This window comes from Glandiceps talaboti, chromosome 13, assembly GCF_964340395.1.
Source record: "Glandiceps talaboti chromosome 13, keGlaTala1.1, whole genome shotgun sequence".
NCBI lineage: Eukaryota > Metazoa > Hemichordata > Enteropneusta > Spengelidae > Glandiceps > Glandiceps talaboti.
Window position 1 is genome coordinate 24,419,189 of NC_135561.1, and position 17,915 is coordinate 24,437,103.

Here is a 17,915-nt window from a genome sequence, read left to right on the forward strand (position 1 = left end):
TAAACTTCAAATCCAATTCTCCACCCCTTCTACAGAATGGTTCATTCCAGTATATGCACCTTATTATCATTGTGAGAAGTCGTCCATGCCTGAACTGAAGTGTATCGAACGATTTTTGACAGAGTCAGTCGTCAATAAAATCGATAATACTCTTTCTAAAATTACCACATTTTGAAAGGGAAAGTACTTTGTGGTTCATTTCTGGAGTTTTGTTTTTGTACGATCAATATTGGTGGCAAAATTACAGCGTCAAAATTGCCGATGTGGTAATGCACGACAATCCCAAGTACCCGGATGCACGAAGGACTAACCCAGAAGCAAGTCGTTGTCAGCCATACGTTACAGTGCAGTGGTAACATCGTCCGAGAAATCGCTGCGTTCAGTGTCATTATTCACAGAATTGTTGTTTTCGAGTGAAAACCCGTCTTGAATTGTATAACTCTAACATGTCAAGTTATATTTTGAAAGTTGTATCGCTAGTTTGAGATGATTTTCTCACGTACTATCGGGGCTTACTTGGACTTGGACCTTACTCCAGTTCATCGGGAAGTTTAGCCAGCCCGATAATTCTTTCTGGTTTAGTGTACAACACTTTTGATCGCGCAGATTTTGTTGTTGTGATGAAAAGAAATTAAAAAAAAGATCACTTCAACCATTTCGTTGTGTTTTCTTTATGAAAGGTAATCGAACATGAACGAGTGTTACCACTGTAAACCAGGAGGGTCTATGCTGTAACGTATGGCAAGGGTTCGACATACACGGTGGTCTGCGAGTCTAGTAACTTTCTGTAAGGACCAGTAAAGCCTAAAGGTTACTAAAATGCCCATTGCAGGTAGTCCGACGGGATAGTGACTTTTCGATAGGTATATTAGGGAGCTCAGAATTCAAACCACCGGCTATATGATGAATTCACGGTCATAATAAAATTCATTTGATTTTTAATTTCCTATTTTGACCAACTCCGGTTGTCTATTCGCGATAAAATTACGATTAGTTTGGAAACGGGATAGATTTTCTATGATTCCGTGTCAGAAAAGCATGTGTTGTGTAGTTTTCGAAAAGCACACCCGGTGGGAAAGTCGCCCAACAGGCGATCTCGCGCCATTGCTGTACTACGTGGCACTTTATTCTGGCGGGGTGTCTCTTGAAAACGGGAATAGCGAAGGATGAGCCAATCAAGTGAGACCTTTCAAATGTAGCTAATATTATAGCCAATAAAATTAGTTGTACGATGATATGTGTATAATAAGGGTAAGGCTGGCCTCTACACTGTATGTAACAAGTAAATAGTAAAGTTGAAATCTTTGTCGCATGAATTCGTATTTATGTACGGATGCGTAGTCTTTCTGAACAGTAATTTTTAGATCAGTTAGTATTTAAACTACGTTTCTGAGTTAATTATTCGGTAGGTTATTGACAAGCTCCCTTTGTAAAAACACTGTACAAATTGGATGTCAGCGTTCGCCCGGCCAGCCACGTTCAACGGAACTAAGTGAAGCTCAATCATAACAATGGTGGCTGTCAAAATCGAAGACGCAATTTGACCGTGTTGTTATTTCAGTTAGTTTATTCAGCAAGAAAACAACGTGTTCTATGTTTTTGTACTTCCTACATGATGTGATGATCGTTTTTTTTACCGGTACAACTTACAGCCTACAATGACACTGCTAACTTCTTAGTTAGTAACACTGACACGATTCCGTGTTCCGTGTTCCGTGTTCATGTTTTGGGGCACATTTCTAAATACGCGAAACCAGTTATTGAATGTGTAGTGGATATTGATATTCAGTTTGAAAAATTAAAATCCTGAACTTTATTTTGCGAACTGTTTTGTCATTTCTTAGTAATTATAGGGCCGACTGTATCACGTTTAACGTTTATGTCAACCCGGAAGTACATAGACACGAAAATAGACGAAGTGACTTGTACATGTAATTAGTAACAATATTTTGCTGTAACTGCTGGTAACCTTCAAATTTATTTATTTTTATGTTGTAAATACATTCTAATATGCACTAAGGACAACACTATAAAGACTTGCTCCATGGGAAGGTAATTTTTTGTCTTTTAAAAATGCAATAGTTAGATCAATGTGTACCAGAAATGTTATGTAGTATTTAAGCTAGAAATAAGACCACATAACATCTTATTACTCTCCCCCCCCCCCCCAATTAAGACAAACTACTCACAGAAAGCAACAAAAAAAGAGAAGAAGCTCCAAAACATAAAAAAGAGAATAAAATTACAGTAAGGAGTTGATGATGCACAAACAACTACAAAGAAATAGACAGTTCAATTACAACACACGGTTTGAAATAAATATGGGGTTTGGAAAAGTGAATTAAAAGTAGAGCAAAAACTAAGAGAGATGAAGAGCCTAAGTGAACAAGCGAAAGCACTTAAAGATAGGACCACCAAATTTTTTGCAGGACTACTACGTTATCAATTTTACTAGTCCTGTGGGATAGTGACTTTTTCACTCCAGTGTTGAACCCTGTTGGCTGAGAATGACTCTCTTTCGGGTACTTGGGGATTGTCGCCGTACGGAAACTAAGATGGCGATTAATACATTTCTTCCCTATATATATATCTACTACAACTAGTACAAGTTGAATGTTGTTGACTTGGTAAATTTGTTAGAAAATTCAAATTCAAATTGCCTCAAAATTATTTTAGATCCCTAGTTTATTTCATTCATCATTAAAATTTTCCAGGGTTAAAGCTGTAAGACACTGGAATTATTTATAGCCAACCTCAAAATCCTCTTTTTTTTTCTTTTTCTTGTGTGCATTTCCCAGTCATTTTTTTTCTGAGATTTTGTGCAATTTTTCATAAGAGTAGATTTTTGTTATAAAATGGTGACTATGGTATAAAAGTACAATACATTACCAACTTCTGTGTAAAATGTGTTTTATAGTGAGACATCATATGAAACCACTAACCACTTTATTGCATCGCTAAAACAAAACTGCATAGTAAAGAGCTGAAGAACTGAACCACTTCTACATGTCACCAAAAATTAAAAATTAAATTAAAAAAAAAAAAGCGGAGCTATTCTGACCGATAGGTCGCTTGTTTTTTTTAACTTCCAAGAGCTGCAAATGTAAAATGTTGTCTGTCATATTTGTCTGTCATTTAATACTAGTAAGAATTAATATGAAAAAGTTACATATCATTGTGATAACCACAAACCAAAACACAGTCATGTCACAAAGAATATTTTCAGTACAGCATAAAAGTATTTTCACACATTAAATCAACCAAATTTCAGTACATAGTAGTGTACATTTTTCAGACAAAAAACAATCTGTACCACTCAATTCGCCCATTTCAATTTATCATTACATTAACAGTTTATTAAAATAAAATTACAATGTGACTTTTTGTTTTTCATTTTACTAACTTGTGACCAACTGTTGTTTGTAGCTGTTGTTGTTGTTGTTGTTGTTAGTCCCCGCGGACGAAGTCCGGAACGGAGATTTATGGATTGGGTTCCGTCTGTCTGTCCGTGCGTCCGTCCGCAGCCATTTCTTGGAGATGCCTGTACCGATTGTTTTCAAACTTGGTACAGGGGCAACATGCTATGGCATACATATGCACGTCAATTTGTTTTATGATACGATCCAATATGGCCGCCTAGCAGCCATTTTGTTTGCGAATTTTCCCTGTCTAAAGCCATAACTCAGACATGCTCAAACAGATCTCATTCAAAGTTGGCATTAGGACAGTGTTCTATGGCATATATGTGCATTTCATTGTTGTCATGATACGATCCAATATGGCCGCCTGGCAGCCATTTTGTTTGTGAATTTTCATGTCCAAAGCCATAACTTAGACATGCTTGAACAGATCTCATTCAAAGTTGGTATTAGGACAGTGTTCTATGACATACATGTGCATATCCATTTTCATTATGATACGATCCAATATGGCTGCCTGGCAGCCATTTTGTTTGCAAATTTTTCATGTCCAAAGCCATAACTCAGACATGCTTGAACAGATCTCATTCAAAGTTGGTATTAGGACAGTGTTCTATGACATACATGTGCATATTGATTGTTGTTGTGATACGATCCAATATGGCTGCCTGGCAGCCACTTTGTTTGCAATTTTTCAATGTCTAAAGCCATAACTGAAAAATGCTTGAACAGATCTCATTCGAAGTTGGTATTAGGACAGTGTTCTATGACATACATGTGCATATCCATTTTCGTCATGATACGATCCAATATGGCTGCCTGGCAGCCATTTTGTTTGTGAATTTTCCATGTCCAAAGCCATAACTCAGACATGCTTGAACAGATCTCATTCAGAGTTGGTATTAGGACAGTGTTCTATGACATACATTTGCATATCCATTTTCATATTGATATGATCCCCCATACCCGACCAATCCTTTATTGTTGTAGCCATGTTCCATGTCCGACAAGCAGACACAACATATCTAAGTCTGTTTGATTTAGGTTCACAAGTGCTGTTGCGTGATCAGAGTAGTGCTAATTCCTTAAAACCCAATCATAGCGGGGACTATGTCATTCTCAATGGCTTGTTCTTGTTGTTTTTGTTTTTGTTGACAAAGGAAGACCAACATTTTAAAAGCTTATTTTCCCATGTTTGAAAAGTCATGATGTCAATTTATTTTCAGGTACCCCCCCCCCCCTATAACCCAAAACATTTGTTCAGGTACCCCCCACACACTATCCATATATTTTCAAGTCCCCCCCCCCCTAAAATGACCCCCCCCCCCACAAGTTTTTGTGAAAACAGCCTTAGGAGTTGTTACTCTGTAAAGGAATGGTCAGGGTTACTAGTTGATAGTCTGTAAAGGAATTGTCAGGGTTAGGAGTTGTTACTCTGAAGGAATTGTCAGGGTTAGGAGTTGTTACTCTGAAGGAATTGTCAGGGTTAGGAGTTGTTACTCTGTAAAGGAATTGTCAGGGTTAGGAGTTGTTACTCTGTAAAGGAATTGTCAGGGTTAGGAGTTGTTACTCTGAAGGAATTGTCAGGGTTAGGAGTTGTTACTCTGTAAAGGAATTGTCAGGGTTAGGAGTTGTTACTCTGTAAAGGAATTGTCAGGGTTAGGAGTTGTTACTCTGAAGGAATTGTCAGGGTTAGGAGTTGTTACTCTGTAAAGGAATTGTCAGGGTTAGGAGTTGTTACTCTGAAGGAATTGTCAGGGTTAGGAGTTGTTACTCTGAAGGAATTGTCAGGGTTAGGAGTTGTTACTCTGTAAAGGAATTGTCAGGGTTAGGAGTTGTTACTCTGAAGGAATTGTCAGGGTTAGGAGTTGTTATTCTGTAAAGGAATTGTCAGGGTTAGGAGTTGTTACTCTGAAGGAATTGTCAGGGTTAGGAGTTGTTATTCTGTAAAGGAATTGTCAGGGTTAGGAGTTGTTACTCTGAAGGAATTGTCAGGGTTAGGAGTTGTTACTCTGAAGGAATTGTCAGGGTTAGGAGTTCTTACTCTGTAAAGGAATTGTCAGGGTTAGGAGTTGTTACTCTGTAAAGGAATTGCAGGGTTAGGAGTTGTTACTCTGAAGGAATTGTCAGGGTTAGGAGTTGTTACTCTGTAAAGGAATTGTCAGGGTTAGGAGTTGTTACTCTGTAAAGGAATTGTCAGGGTTAGGAGTTGTTACTCTGAAGGAATTGTCAGGGTTAGGAGTTGTTACTCTGTAAAGGAATTGTCAGGGTTAGGAGTTGTTACTCTGAAGGAATTGTCAGGGTTAGGAGTTGTTACTCTGTAAAGGAATTGTCAGGGTTAGGAGTTGTTACTCTGAAGGAATTGTCAGGGTTAGGAGTTGTTATTCTGTAAAGGAATTGTCAGGGTTAGGAGTTGTTACTCTGAAGGAATTGTCAGGGTTAGGAGTTGTTATTCTGTAAAGGAATTGTCAGGGTTAGGAGTTGTTACTCTGAAGGAATTGTCAGGGTTAGGAGTTGTTACTCTGAAGGAATTGTCAGGGTTAGGAGTTGTTACTCTGTAAAGGAATTGTCAGGGTTAGGAGTTGTTACTCTGTAAAGGAATTGTCAGGGTTAGGAGTTGTTACTCTGTAAAGGAATTGTCAGGGTTAGGAGTTGTTACTCTGAAGGAATTGTCAGGGTTAGGAGTTGTTACTCTGAAGGAATTGTCAGGGTTAGGAGTTGTTACTCTGTAAAGGAATTGTCAGGGTTACTAGTTGATAATCTGTAAAGGAATTGTCAGGGTTAGGAGTTGTTACTCTGAAGGAATTGTCAGGGTTAGGAGTTGTTACTCTGAAGGAATTGTCAGGGTTACTAGTTGATAATCTGTAAAGGAATTGTCAGGGTTAGGAGTTGTTACTCTGTAAAGGAATTGTCAGGGTTAGGAGTTGTTATTCTGTAAAGGAATTGTCAGGGTTAGGAGTTGTTACTCTGAAGGAATTGTCAGGGTTACTAGTTGATAATCTGTAAAGGAATTGTCAGGGTTAGGAGTTGTTATTCTGTAAAGGAATTGTCAGGGTTACTAGTTGATAATCTGTAAAGGAATTGTCAGGGTTAGGAGTTGTTACTCTGTAAAGGAATTGTCAGGGTTAGGAGTTGTTACTCTGTAAAGGAATTGTCAGGGTTAGGAGTTGTTATTCTGTAAAGGAATTGTCAAGGTTAGGAGTTGTTACTCTGAAGGAATTGTCAGGGTTAGGAGTTGTTACTCTGAAGGAATTGTCAGGGTTAGGAGTTGTTACTCTGAAGGAATTGTCAGGGTTAGGAGTTGTTACTCTGTAAAGGAATTGTCAGGGTTAGGAGTTGATAATCTGTAAAGGAATTGTCAGGGTTAGGAGTTGTTACTCTGTAAAGGAATTGTCAGGGTTAGGAGTTGTTACTCTGAAGGAATTGTCAGGGTTAGGAGTTGTTACTCTGAAGGAATTGTCAGGGTTAGGAGTTACTCTGAAGGAATTGTCAGGGTTACTAGTTGATAATCTGTAAAGGAATTGTCAGGGTTAGGAGTTGTTATTCTGTAAAGGAATTGTCAGGGTTAGGAGTTGTTACTCTGAAGGAATTGTCAGGGTTACTAGTTGATAATCTGTAAAGGAATTGTCAGGGTTAGGAGTTGTTATTCTGTAAAGGAATTGTCAGGGTTAGGAGTTGTTACTCTGAAGGAATTGTCAGGGTTACTAGTTGATAATCTGTAAAGGAATTGTCAGGGTTACTAGTTGATAATCTGTAAAGGAATTGTCAGGGTTACTAGTTGATAATCTGTAAAGGAATTGTCAGGGTTAGGAGTTGTTATTCTGTAAAGGAATTGTCAGGGTTAGGAGTTGTTACTCTGAAGGAATTGTCAGGGTTAGGAGTTGTTACTCTGTAAAGGAATTGTCAGGGTTAGGAGTTGTTACTCTGTAAAGGAATTGTCAGGGTTAGGAGTTGTTACTCTGTAAAGGAATTGTCAGGGTTAGGAGTTGCTACTCTGTAAAGGAATTGTCAGGGTTAGGAGTTGTTACTCTGTAAAGGAATTGTCAGGGTTAGGAGTTGTTACTCTAAAGAAATTGTCAGGGTTAGGAGTTGTTACTCTGAAGGAATTGTCAGGGTTAGGAGTTGTTACTCTGAAGGAATTGTCAGGGTTAGGAGTTGTTACTCTGAAAGAATTGTCAGGGTTACTAGTTGATAATCTATAAAGAAATTGTCAGGGTTAGGAGTTGTTATTCTGTAAAGGAATTGTCAGGGTTAGGAGTTGTTACTCTGTAAAGGAATTGTCAGGGTTAGGAGTTGTTACTCTGAAGGAATTGTCAGGGTTAGGAGTTGTTACTCTGTAAAGGAATTGTCAGGGTTACTAGTTGATAATCTGTAAAGGAATTGTCAGGGTTAGGAGTTGTTATTCTGAAGGAATTGTCAGGATTAGGAGTTGTTACTCTGTAAAGGAATTGTCAGGGTTAGGAGTTGTTACTCTGAAGGAATTGTCAGGGTTACTAGTTTATAATCTGTAAAGGAATTGTCAGGGTTAGGAGTTGTTACTCTATAAAGGAATTGTCAAGGTTAGGAGTTGTTACTCTGTAAAGGAATTGTCAGGGTTAGGAGTTGTTACTCTGAAGGAATTGTCAGGGTTACTAGTTGATAATCTGTAAAGGAATTGTCAGGGTTAGGAGTTGTTACTCTATAAAGGAATTGTCAGGGTTAGGAGTTGTTATTCTGTAAAGGAATTGTCAGGATTAGGAGTTGTTACTCTGAAGGAATTGTCAGGGTTACTAGTTGATAATCTGTAAAGGAATTGTCAGGGTTACTAGTTGATAATCTGTAAAGGAATTGTCAGGGTTAGGAGTTGTTACTCTGTAAAGGAATTGTCAGGATTAGGAGTTGTTACTCTGAAGGAATTGTCAGGGTTAGGAGTTGTTACTCTGAAGGAATTGTCAGGGTTAGGAGTTGTTACTCTGAAGGAATTGTCAGGGTTAGGAGTTGTTACTCTGTAAAGGAATTGTCAGGGTTAGGAGTTGTTAATCTGTAAAGGAATTGTCAGGGTTAGGAGTTGTTATTCTGTAAAGGAATTGTCAGGGTTAGGAGTTGTTACTCTGAACGAATTGTCAGGGTTACTAGTTGATAATCTGTAAAGGAATTGTCAGGGTTAGGAGTTGTTACTCTGTAAAGGAATTGTCAGGGTTAGGAGTTGTTACTCTGAAGGAATTGTCAGGGTTACTAGTTGATAATCTGTAAAGGAATTGTCAGGGTTAGGAGTTGTTACTCTGTAAAGGAATTGTCAGGGTTAGGAGTTGTTACTCTGAAGGAATTGTCAAGGTTACTAGTTGGTAATCTGTAAAGGAATTGTCAAGGTTAGGAGTTGTTACTCTGAAGGATTTGTCAGGGTTAGGAGTTGTTATTAGTCCCCGCCGGACGAAGTCCCGGACGGGGACTTATGGATTGGGTTCCGTCTGTCCGTGCGTACCACCGTCCGTCCGTTCGTCCGTCCGTCCGCAGCCATTTCTTGGAGATGCCTGGACAGATTTTTTTCAAACTTGGTACAGGGGCAACATACAATGGCATACATATGCAAGTCAATTTGTTTCATGATACGATCCAATATGGCCGCCTAGCAGCCATTTTGTTTGCAAATTTTCCCTGTCTAAAGCCATAACTCAGACATGCTTGAACAGATCTCATTCAAAGTTGGTATTAGGATAGTTTTCTATGACATACATGTTCATATTCATTGTTGTTGTGATACGATCCAATATGGCCGCCTGGCAGCCATTTTGTTTGTGAATTTTCCATGTCCAAAGCCATAACTCAGACATGTTCGAACAGATCTCATTCAAAGTTGGTATTAGGACAGTGTTCTATGACATACATGTGCATATCCATTTTCATCTTGATACGATCCAATATGGCTGCCTGGCAGCCATTTTGTTTGTAAATTGTCAATGTCCAAAGCCATAACTTGGACTTGGTTGAACAGATCTCATTCAAAGTTGGTATTAGGATAGTGTTCTATGACATACATGTGCATATTCATTGTCATGATACAATCCAATATGGCCGCCTGGCAGCCATTTTGTTTGTGAATTTTCCATGTCCAAAGCCATAACTCAGACATGTTCGAACAGATCTCATTCAAAGTTGGTATTAGGACAGTGTTCTATGACATACATGTGCATATCCATTTTCATCTTGATACGATCCAATATGGCTGCCTGGCAGCCATTTTGTTTGTGAATTGTCCATGTCCAAAGCCATAACTTGGACTTGGTTGAACAGATCTCATTCAAAGTTGGTATTAGGATAGTGTTCTATGACATACATGTGCATATTCATTGTCATGATACAATCCAATATGGCCGCCTAGCAGCCATTTTGTTTGTGAATTTTCCATGTCCAAAGCCATAACTCAGACATGCTTGAACAGATCTCATTCAAAGTTGGTATTAGGATAGTGTTCTATGACATGCATACATGTGCAAATTCATTGTTGTTGTGATACGATTCAATATGGCCGGGTGGCAGCCATTTTGTTTGTGAATTTTCCATGTCCAAAGCCATAACTCAGACATGCTTGAACAGATCTCATTCAAAGTTGGTATTAAGACAGTGTTCTATGACATACATGTGCATATCCATTTTCATCGTGATACAATCCAATATGGCTGCCTGGCAGCCATTTTGTTTGCGATTTTTCTATGTCCAAAGCCATAACTCAGACATGCTTGAACAGATCTCATTTAAAGTTGGTATTAGGACAGTGTTCTATGACAAACATGGGCATATCTATTTTCGTTGTGATACGATCCCCAATACCCATCCTTTATTGTTGTAGGCATGTTCCATGTCCAACAAGCAGACACAACATATCTAAGTCTGTTTGATTTAGGTTCACAAGTGTTGTTGCGTGGTCAGAGTAGTGATAATTCCTGAAAACCCAATCATAGCGGGGACTATGTCATTCTCAATGACTTGTTCTGTAAAGGAATTGTCAGGGTTAGGAGTTGTTATTCTGTAAAGGAATTGTCAGGGTTAGGAGTAGTCTTGCTGCTAGATGTTCAGGTTTTCTTTCGATACTATCAGCAAACAGTCTAGCAATTGAAATGCCATTTTCAGACCGGACATTCCATTGCAATTACGTTAAGCTGTGGGTTGGGCCATGTATGCATATATATACTTTAATATATTCAATCTCTGCATGTAGGTGTTGACAAACACACTTATGTCATTACTATGTCTCATCGGTTTTGGTAATTGTGAGTTTGATGAGTGTGTAGACGTTGTCATTCACACATTTCAGTTAACGCATTGTGGTTATTTTTACAAGTCCCTCCATAAGATGAATATGCATGAAAAATTAGCCATTGTCCTCTGTTTGTGCTTGTCGCTAATGCGGTTCTCTGATTGACAGTTATTTATATCCAGAACTGCAGAGATGATATTTGCTAGACCTTGGATGTTCCATCCTTGATAGCGGTGTTCGGTCGTGTGTGGTATTGTATCGGAAGAACATCCGAGGTCTAGCAGATAGACTAGGTTAGGAGTTGTTACTCTGAAGGAATTGTCAGGGTTAGGAGTTGTTATTAGTCCCTGTCGGATGAAGTCCGAGACAGGGACGTATGGATTGGGTTCCGTCTGTCCGTCCGTCCGTCCGTCTGTCCAGAGCTGTTTCTTGGAGATGCCTGGATTTTTTTTCAAACTTGGTACAGGAGCAACATACTATAGCATACATATGCACGTCAATTTGTTTCATGATATGATGCAATATGGCCACCTAGCAGCCATTTTGTTGGTGCAGTTTTCATGTCCAACACCATAACTCAGACATGCTTGAATAGGTTCCCCCCCCCCCACCACTGACCCATCCTTTATTGTTGAATGGTTTATTCCATGACATCCGCACTATGACTATGAAACATGCCACATTCCATACCAACCCTCACCCTAAAAACAACCATATGAGGCCAAACAACTTTAACCAGGTTTGAAAATGACAACATAAACTGCCAGTTCCTTAAAACCCAATCATAGCCGGGACTATGTCATTCTCAATGACTTGTTCTATGAAGGAATTGTCAAGGTTAGGAGTTGTTATTCTTTAAAACATTTGTCAGGGTTAGGAGTTGTTACTCTGAAGGAATTGTCAGGGTTACTAGTTGATAATCTGTAAAGGAATTGTCAGGGTTAGGAGTTGTTACTCTGTAAAGGAATTGTCAGGGTTAGGAGTTGTTATTCTGTAAAGGAATTGGGTACTTGATCAATGACTTGTATATTGCAAAGATAACAACAGGGCTGGATGGGTACTTGATCAATGACTTGTATATTGCAAAGATAACAACAGGGCTGGATGGGTACTTGATCAATGACTTGTATATTGCAAAGATAACAACAGGGCTGGATGGGTACTTGATCAATGACTTGTATATTGCAAAGATAACAACAGGGCTGGATGGGTACTTGATCAATGACTTGTATATTGCAAAGTTAACAACAGGGCTGGATAGGTACTTGATCAATGACTTGTATATTGCAAAGATAACAACAGGGCTGGATGGGTACTTGATCAATGACTTGTATATTGCAAAGATAACAACAGGACTGGATGGGTACTTGATCAATGACTTGTATATTGCAAAGTTAACAACAGGACTGGATGGGTACTTTGATCAATGACTTGTATATTGCAAAGATAACAACAGGGCTGGATAGGTACTTGATCAATGACTTGTATATTGCAAAGTTAACAACAGGGCTGGATAGGTACTTGATCAATGACTTGTATATTGCAAAGATAACAACAGGGCTGGATGGGTACTTGATCAATGACTTGTATATTGCAAAGATAACAACAGGGCTGGATAGGTACTTGATCAATGACTTGTATATTGCAAAGTTAACAACAGGGCTGGATAGGTACTTGATCAATGACTTGTATATTGCAAAGTTAACAACAGGGCTGGATAGGTACTTGATCAATGACTTGTATATTGCAAAGATAACAACAGGGCTGGATGGGTACTTGATCAATGACTTGTATATTGCAAAGATAACAACAGCGCTGGATGGGTACTTGATCAATGACTTGTTTATTGCAAAGTTAACAACAGGGCTGAATAGGTACTTGATCAATGACTTGTATATTCATACCAGTGAGAACTTTTAGGCCTCTCCATGCATCTTTAGAATTATTACCGGTAGTCGTAAATAGGCTCTCAACTTAATTTTTGTAATCACATTTTGCTTTCCAGATTATATCATTCAACAGGGTTTGTTTCTCGTGATAATTATCTTTACCATATGACTTATGTTTATCTATAATAGCCTGTCTTACATCAGACGTAACCCATGGCTTGTTATTGGCATACACTTTCACCTGTTTAGTTTGAAAATGTAAATTACTACAAAACGTTATGTATGAAGTAACTACATCCGTCAATACACTCACATCGCCATCGGCATCCTGTATGAATAAATTCCAGTCTGTTAGATTAAAGCATGTGTTCATTTTATCCATACTTTCTTTATCCATTACCACTTTTGTAATTGTTGTTGGTTTGAACTGTTTCACTTTCGGTTTATACTGTGGTGTCATATGAATCATATTGTGATCGCTGGTTTTCAGTGGAGGTAGTTGTTTACATTTGTAGGCTTTCTTTACATTGCAAAAGAATGTGTCTAAAAGTGAATCTTTTCTGGTATTACATGTGACACATTGCTCAAAACCACGGAGCAGCTGTTTTAAATCATTTACACAGTGATTAGCATCGCCAAAAATAAGATGTAACATATCGGGTTTGTTATTTGAGTTGGTGGTAACGACGTCCTGCAATATTTTCATAACAGCGTCCTTTTTGGCATCCGGTGGAATGTACAGTACAGTTATAAAAATATTAGTAAATTCTCTTGGTAGATAGAATGGTCTTACTGACACTGAAAGTATTTCAATATCTGGTGTACACACACTGTTCTTTACACATATATTATTACACCAACGTTCATTAACATATAGGGCGACTCCACCTCCTTTGCTTTTTCCTGATTGAACTGTTCTGTCACCCCTCACCAGATGAAAACCAGTGACATCCATAGCACTGTTCGATATTGAACTTTCAAGCCAGCTTTCTGTAATACCCAGTATGCATGCCTCGCGATATTCATAGAGGTATTTACAGTTAGCACTTAGTTCGTCCATTTTATTGACAAGCGACCTGGCATTGCCAAAAGTTACAGATGGGGCGAATGGTCTATCCCTTCGTTTTCTTGCCTTTACTCTAATCCCTAATTTCAAAAAATGGATGCAAATACCCTAGCAACCATGACCACACCCCTAGCAACAGCCAAATGGTTGTATATTTCATAAAGGTAACAACAGGGATTAATAGACAATTGAATAAACATTCAAAAAATGTATGTAAATTTGCCTAGCACGCCCATAGCAACAGCCAAATAATTATGTATATTGCAAAGTTAACAGGAATAGAAAGACAAATGAATAAACATTCAAAAAATGTATGCAAATATGCCTAGCAACAAGACCATGCCCATAGCAACAGCCAAATGATCACATATATTGCAAAGATAACAGGAATTAAGACAATTGAATAAACATTCAACAAATGTGTGTAAATGTGCCTAGCAACAATACCATGCCCATAGCAACAGCATAATGATCACATATATTGCAAAGATAATATCAGGAATTCATACACAAGTGAACAAAAACATACAAAAAAATTGTACAGTTGTGCTACAATGCCATTGGTGGTATTTTTACAGTTGTTTTGCCACCCTATTGTATTTTGAATGAATGAAGTTTTAGGACAGGCACATACAGGAAATAATGTGGTGTGACACAAAACACAATCATGTTGTCTGGTTGTACTCATGCAACATTATACATTGTACATCAGTTTTCCTCAGGCCTGTGTGTCTCATGCTCCAACATATACTGTTTCCCTCAATGCTCTTTGTCTTAGGCAGTGTTGGGGTAACCCACAGCCCTTTGAGGAAACAGACTTATGATGTTGCCCTTGCTTTCAGTCAACATGTATAAAGTGTACTGTATATCAACCCTTTATATTGTATATTGATAGGAAAGAAGTGGAGATGTAACACAAACCAAGTCAACACTAGCAGTATGGAAGATCATATTAGACAAGCTAGCAACCAAAGAGCAGCAACTAGACATCCCTAAAGAGATTGTTCCAACTGTAAGTTATTCATCATCACTGTCTTCTATGATTTCTTGCTTTTTAGCACAACTGAACTGAGGTTCAATAGTGCTATAGGGATCGCCTGGTGTGTGTGTGTGTGTGTGTGTGTGTGTGTGTGTGTGTGTGTGTGTGTGTGTGTGTGTGTGTGTGTGTGTGTGTGTGTGTGTGTGTGTGTGTGTGTGTTTGTGTTTGCTGGACCAATTGCCATGATATTGTGTGGATGCATTACCTTGGGTGATCTTATCACCGGTGTGTGATTTGGGTCAAAAAATGTGATTAGTGATGTGAAAAATGTGAAAAGCTTAAACTTAAAAACTACAGGGCAGATTGGACTGAAATTTGGGTGAAACATCCTTCAGGGTGTTTTTAGTAAGAATTGTTCATGACATGATGGTCCCATCAGTGATATGCAAATTAGGGCTAAAAATGTGTCTTTTTGGTCAAAAATCAATCATTCTAAAACTACTGAGCAGATTGGGCTGAAATTTAATGGTAATGCATCTAGGGATGTATAGATGAAGAAATATTAAGGATACAATGATGTCATTAGTGATATGCAAATTAGGTGTCAAAATGTTCATTTTTGGTCAAAAACACTTGGTCAATAAGACTGGAACTTGTTGAGATGTTTCTTAAAGTATTATTATGCAGATTTTCCTTGAAACATTTTGACAAAATTGGCCCGAGCAACCACGCCCTTAGCAACAACCAACAACCAATGGCAACATCCAAACCGTCGTGTATTTCACAGAGAACAACAGGGATCAATAGAAAATTGAATAAATATTCAAAAAATGTGTGGAAATTTGCCTAGCAACAAGACCACACCCAGAGCAACTGCCAAATGATCACATATATTATGAAGATAACAGGAACTGAAAGACAAATAAATAAATATTCAAAAAATGTATGCGGATGTGCCTAGCAACAAGACCACGCCCATAGCAACAGCCAAATGATCACATATATTGCAAAGATAATATCAATAATTCATAGACAAGTGAACAAAAACATTAAAAACTGTATGCAAAAATATCGAGGAATATGACCATGCCCATAGCAACAGCTAAATGATAGCTTATATCGTAAAGATAGCAACATGGTTGGATAGGCAACTGGATAGTCATTCAACAAATGAACACCTATTGTTAGCATGGACTAGCATATGGATAACAATTTTTAAAAACTGTTAATTTGTGCTACAATGCCATTGGCGGTATTTTTTGTATTTTTATAATGGACTTCATCCCTCTGCACATGCGCCTGCCATCCATCCCTCCGTCCGTCCGTCCATCCGTCCGTCCATTGTAACATGTCATATGTCAGACAGGCAATATCGAAAATTTACTTTCAAAGCTGGCACAAAGGTGACATATCTAATGGGACACATGTATGTCACTTTGTTTTTGATATATGGGCCGTCGCAGGCAGAAAGGGCCCTTATGTCGAAAATTTCCGATTTTGACTTTTTTGCATTTTTAGATAGTTTATATGGCTAAATTTCAGTGTTTGAAAGGATTCTGCTGAAAACGGCCTAAAACTACCATTTTGGCCCATCCAAAGATGTGACCTCTGACCTTTGTATTTTGACAAAAGCTTTTGATATTGCCTTGTGTAAGCACACTGTATAGTGAATGTATAGGAGTGTCAACTGGTTATAATGCTACAAGTTGGATTCATTCTTATGGATTGTTTTATTTACAATGAGAAGTATGTGGGCTGATAATTATTGTTTTTGGTTTTGGATCATTCCATTATTTTATGGGGGGAAAGATTCACTAGCACACATACGAATACCAAACAATTAGTTTATTGAATAATTACTAAAGAAAACTGCAAAATGTATACACTTGAAAAAATATATTAAATCACAACACTCCTATATGTTGCCATGGCAATTAAATTGTTGCCATGGCAACCATATACATCGCACCCAAGTTCAAACATGTAAAGGAAACCTTATTCATACATTCTAAACATTACTTTCATGTGTACATATACATTGTATCATAAGTTTTAAAAAAATTCATATGTACAAGGAATCTTAAATTTCATGAACTGTCTCAAACAAAATAAATCTACAATTGAAATGTGAAATTTATCTTATGGCAATATATTTGTGTATTGCAGTCAACATATGAGAATAGGTGGAGGGGGAAAGGTTAAGTGATGATGACAATAAAAGTAACCCTGTCGTATAAATATTGAACATGAACATTAGATATCCTACTGATATTGTTCCTCACTTTTCAATTATCAATGAACTAAATGGCTATATGGATTGAAAGTGACAATATATATTGAATGTTTATAAATGCTATGATTGTAATACAGAGTATACTTCATTTCCGAACAGGATAACCACATGTACCTTATACTATGATGACCTGATATCACAATATGTGTGAATATGTCTTGCATTGGACCATCTGTCTACAAATTATATCAAATGTGATCTTTGGATTGAAACTATTTTTTTTTAAATGAAAAGTGACACGTTGAGAACATACCTTATGCAAATTGTAATGTAAGAAAGACATACTGACAATATTTTCTTGTCCCTTGCTTCCAATACTGCACTGATAAATCATATGGTACTCAAGTTATACTTCCTTTTTGACACTCTTTTTAGTCCCCGCGGACAAAGTCCGGAACAGGGACTTATGATTTGGGTTCCGTCTGTCCGTCCGTCCGTCCGTGTGTGCGTCCGTCCGTCCGTCCGTCCGTCCGCAGCTGTTTCTTGGAGATGCCTGGACCGATTTTTTTCAAACTTGGTACAGGGGCAACATACTATGGCATACATATGCACGTCAATTTGTTTTATGATACGATCCAATATGGCCGCCTAGCAACCATTTTGTTTGCGAATTTTCCCTGTCTAAAGCCATAACTCAGACATGCTTTAACAGATCTCATTCAAAGTTGGTATTAGGACAGTGTTCTATGACATACATGTGCATATTCATTGTTGTCATGTTACGATCCAATATGGCCACTTGCAGCCATTGTGTTTGTGAATTTTCATGTAAAAAGCCATAACTCAGACATGCTTGAACAGATCTCATTCAAAGTTGGTATTAGGACAGTGTTCTATGACATACATGTGCATATCCATTTTTGTCGTGATACGATCCAATATGGCTGCCTGGCAGCCATTTTGTTTGTGAATTTTCCATGTCCAAAGCCATAACTCAGACTCCATTTTCATCGTGATATGATCCCCCATACCCAACCAATCCTTTATTGTTGGAGGCATATTCCATGTCCAACAAGCACACACAACATATCTAAG

General features: G+C 38.0%; 1 protein-coding gene across 1 annotated transcript in view; it reads left to right on the forward strand.

Annotated features, from left to right (window-relative positions):
• LOC144444421 (unhealthy ribosome biogenesis protein 2 homolog) overlaps positions 1-17,915 on the forward strand; it is a 257,137-nt gene that overhangs the window by 192,564 nt on the left and 46,658 nt on the right. The window contains exon 22 of the mRNA XM_078133832.1: positions 14,504-14,620. Within this exon, the coding sequence (XP_077989958.1) occupies positions 14,504-14,620 (117 nt within the window). The remainder of the gene's footprint in view (positions 1-14,503; positions 14,621-17,915) is intronic.